At 59.6% G+C, this 1,853-nt stretch overlaps 1 protein-coding gene across 1 annotated transcript in view; it reads left to right on the top strand.

Moving 5' to 3' along the window:
- MLPH (melanophilin) overlaps positions 1-1,853 on the top strand; it is a 47,434-nt gene that overhangs the window by 40,794 nt on the left and 4,787 nt on the right. The window contains exon 12 of the mRNA XM_010862049.1: positions 1,518-1,715. Coding sequence (XP_010860351.1) covers positions 1,518-1,715 — 198 coding nt within the window. The remainder of the gene's footprint in view (positions 1-1,517; positions 1,716-1,853) is intronic.

Consider the following 1,853-nt stretch of genomic DNA (forward strand, 5'->3'; position numbering starts at 1 on the left):
CCTCGGGGACGGAAGGGTGCCCCAGACAGGTGGTGGGGGCCCTGAAGGCCGGGGAAGGGCCCTGAAGAGCTCGCATAGCGGAGCCCACGCTGTCAGCTCCAGAGCAGGACTTTGGGGGTGTCTGTGGGAGCCGCCCTCCATCCACCCCCAGCACCCCAGCCCTGCCTGTTCCCCTTCAGGTCGGCAAGAGACAGGCAGTGTGGGAGGAAGAGGCTGACCTTTCCCCTCCCTCTCCTGGGAGGGCTGTCCAGAAGGAGGCTTAGATTTTAGGACGGCCCCAGGGCTCAAATTCTGACCGAGGTCACCCTGTGTGCTTGGGTCCAGGGCCTGAGTTTGGGGGTGGGGGTGGGTCAGTGGTGTGCAAAGATCAAAGGATGGAGCAGGGGCTTCCAGAGACAGTGAAGGAGCCTGGGCTCTACTCTGCCTGCCCCCGGGGACCCTGGAGAATAGGGGTTCAGCCCTCAGAGTTGGGGGAACCCAGCCCCCACTGCCCATTCATTCCTGCTTCTGTTCTCTCCAGCACGTGCCCTTCCATCCCCAGGAAGAGGAGTGTGTTGCCAGGCTGGGCAGGCTATGGGGAGCAAGCTAGCCTGGGAACTCTGGGTTCACTTATTCCTTCTTGTGGGGCAGACAATCCTCAACCTCCCGAGTGTGGCCGGTGTCATGTAGACACACAGATGCAGCAGTGAACACCTCAGACCAAGCCCCTGCCTTCGTGGAGCTCACATCCTTAGTGGGAGGAGACAGAGAGCAAGTCCATGACCAAGGAGGTCATCTCGGTTCACGAGGAGAGGAGAGCCCAAGGGAGTACTCGGATAGGCCGCTTAGAAGGGTGGTCAGGAAGGGATAACACTGGAAGAAGGCATGGGGCTTCCCTGGTGGTTCAGTGGCTAAGACTCCGCTCTCCCAATGCAGGGGGCCTGGGTTCGATCCCTGGTCAGGGAACTAGCTCCCACATGCTGCAACTACAGGTCCTGCACCCTGCAACTAGGACCTGGTGCAGACAAATAAGCAAAGATTAAAAAGAAGAAGAAAGCAGCGTGTGCAAAGGCCCTGCATCGGTGTGAACGAGGCATGTTCAGGGATCAACAGTGAAACCCTGACACTAGAGGAGTGAGGTGTGAGGGGCGGGCCGATTCCAGAGAACCCTGGGGACCTCAGGAATGATGGCGGGCCTCAGGAGGCATCTGAATGGAGCTGATGGGCCCTGGTTCCTGTTCCTGGAAGCTTCCTCCTCCCACTCTCCCCCTAGTCACTACCGTCTTCCTTCCAACCCTCAAGGATGAGCCTCCAGACAATGTCTGGAACCCTTCTCCTCACCCCTGGGGATGGGTGACCCTTCCGATGACCATGGAAGATGGGTGAAAATGAGGTCCCCAGGAAGCGCCCCTGGTCGCGACACCCATCTTAGGGGGAGTATCATGTTAGCAAATTTGATGAAGCCAGAGCAGCTGCTCTTCCTGGTCCGCGACATTGAGAAGGGACTTCCGAGTGATGTCTATCTGTCGTTCCTCCAGGTTTCGAATATCAAGTCCAGGATTGCAGCCTTGCAGGCAGCGGGGCTCACGGTGCGGCCCTCGGGAACGCCCCGGAGGAAGTCTAACCTCCCGGTGAGTGGAGGGACTTCGGGGCCCTGGGGGGTCATGCCCAGAGCCCTGGGAGGGGCACGGAGCGGCCTGGGGCAGCAATGGCCCCCACCAGCCGCCTCCCCTGATGTCAGTGACCTGGATGGGATTCTTTTTCATCTGTTACTGCCGATTCTAACATAAAGAGCACTTTACCCAGGGGAGGCAGAGTGAGGGGGCCTGGACAGGCTTAACAGAGCTCCGCTTCACAGCGGGTGCGATCGAGGG

Source organism: Bison bison, unplaced genomic scaffold (assembly GCF_000754665.1).
Source record: "Bison bison bison isolate TAMUID 2011002044 unplaced genomic scaffold, Bison_UMD1.0 scf7180017864475, whole genome shotgun sequence".
NCBI classification, from domain to species: domain Eukaryota; kingdom Metazoa; phylum Chordata; class Mammalia; order Artiodactyla; family Bovidae; genus Bison; species Bison bison.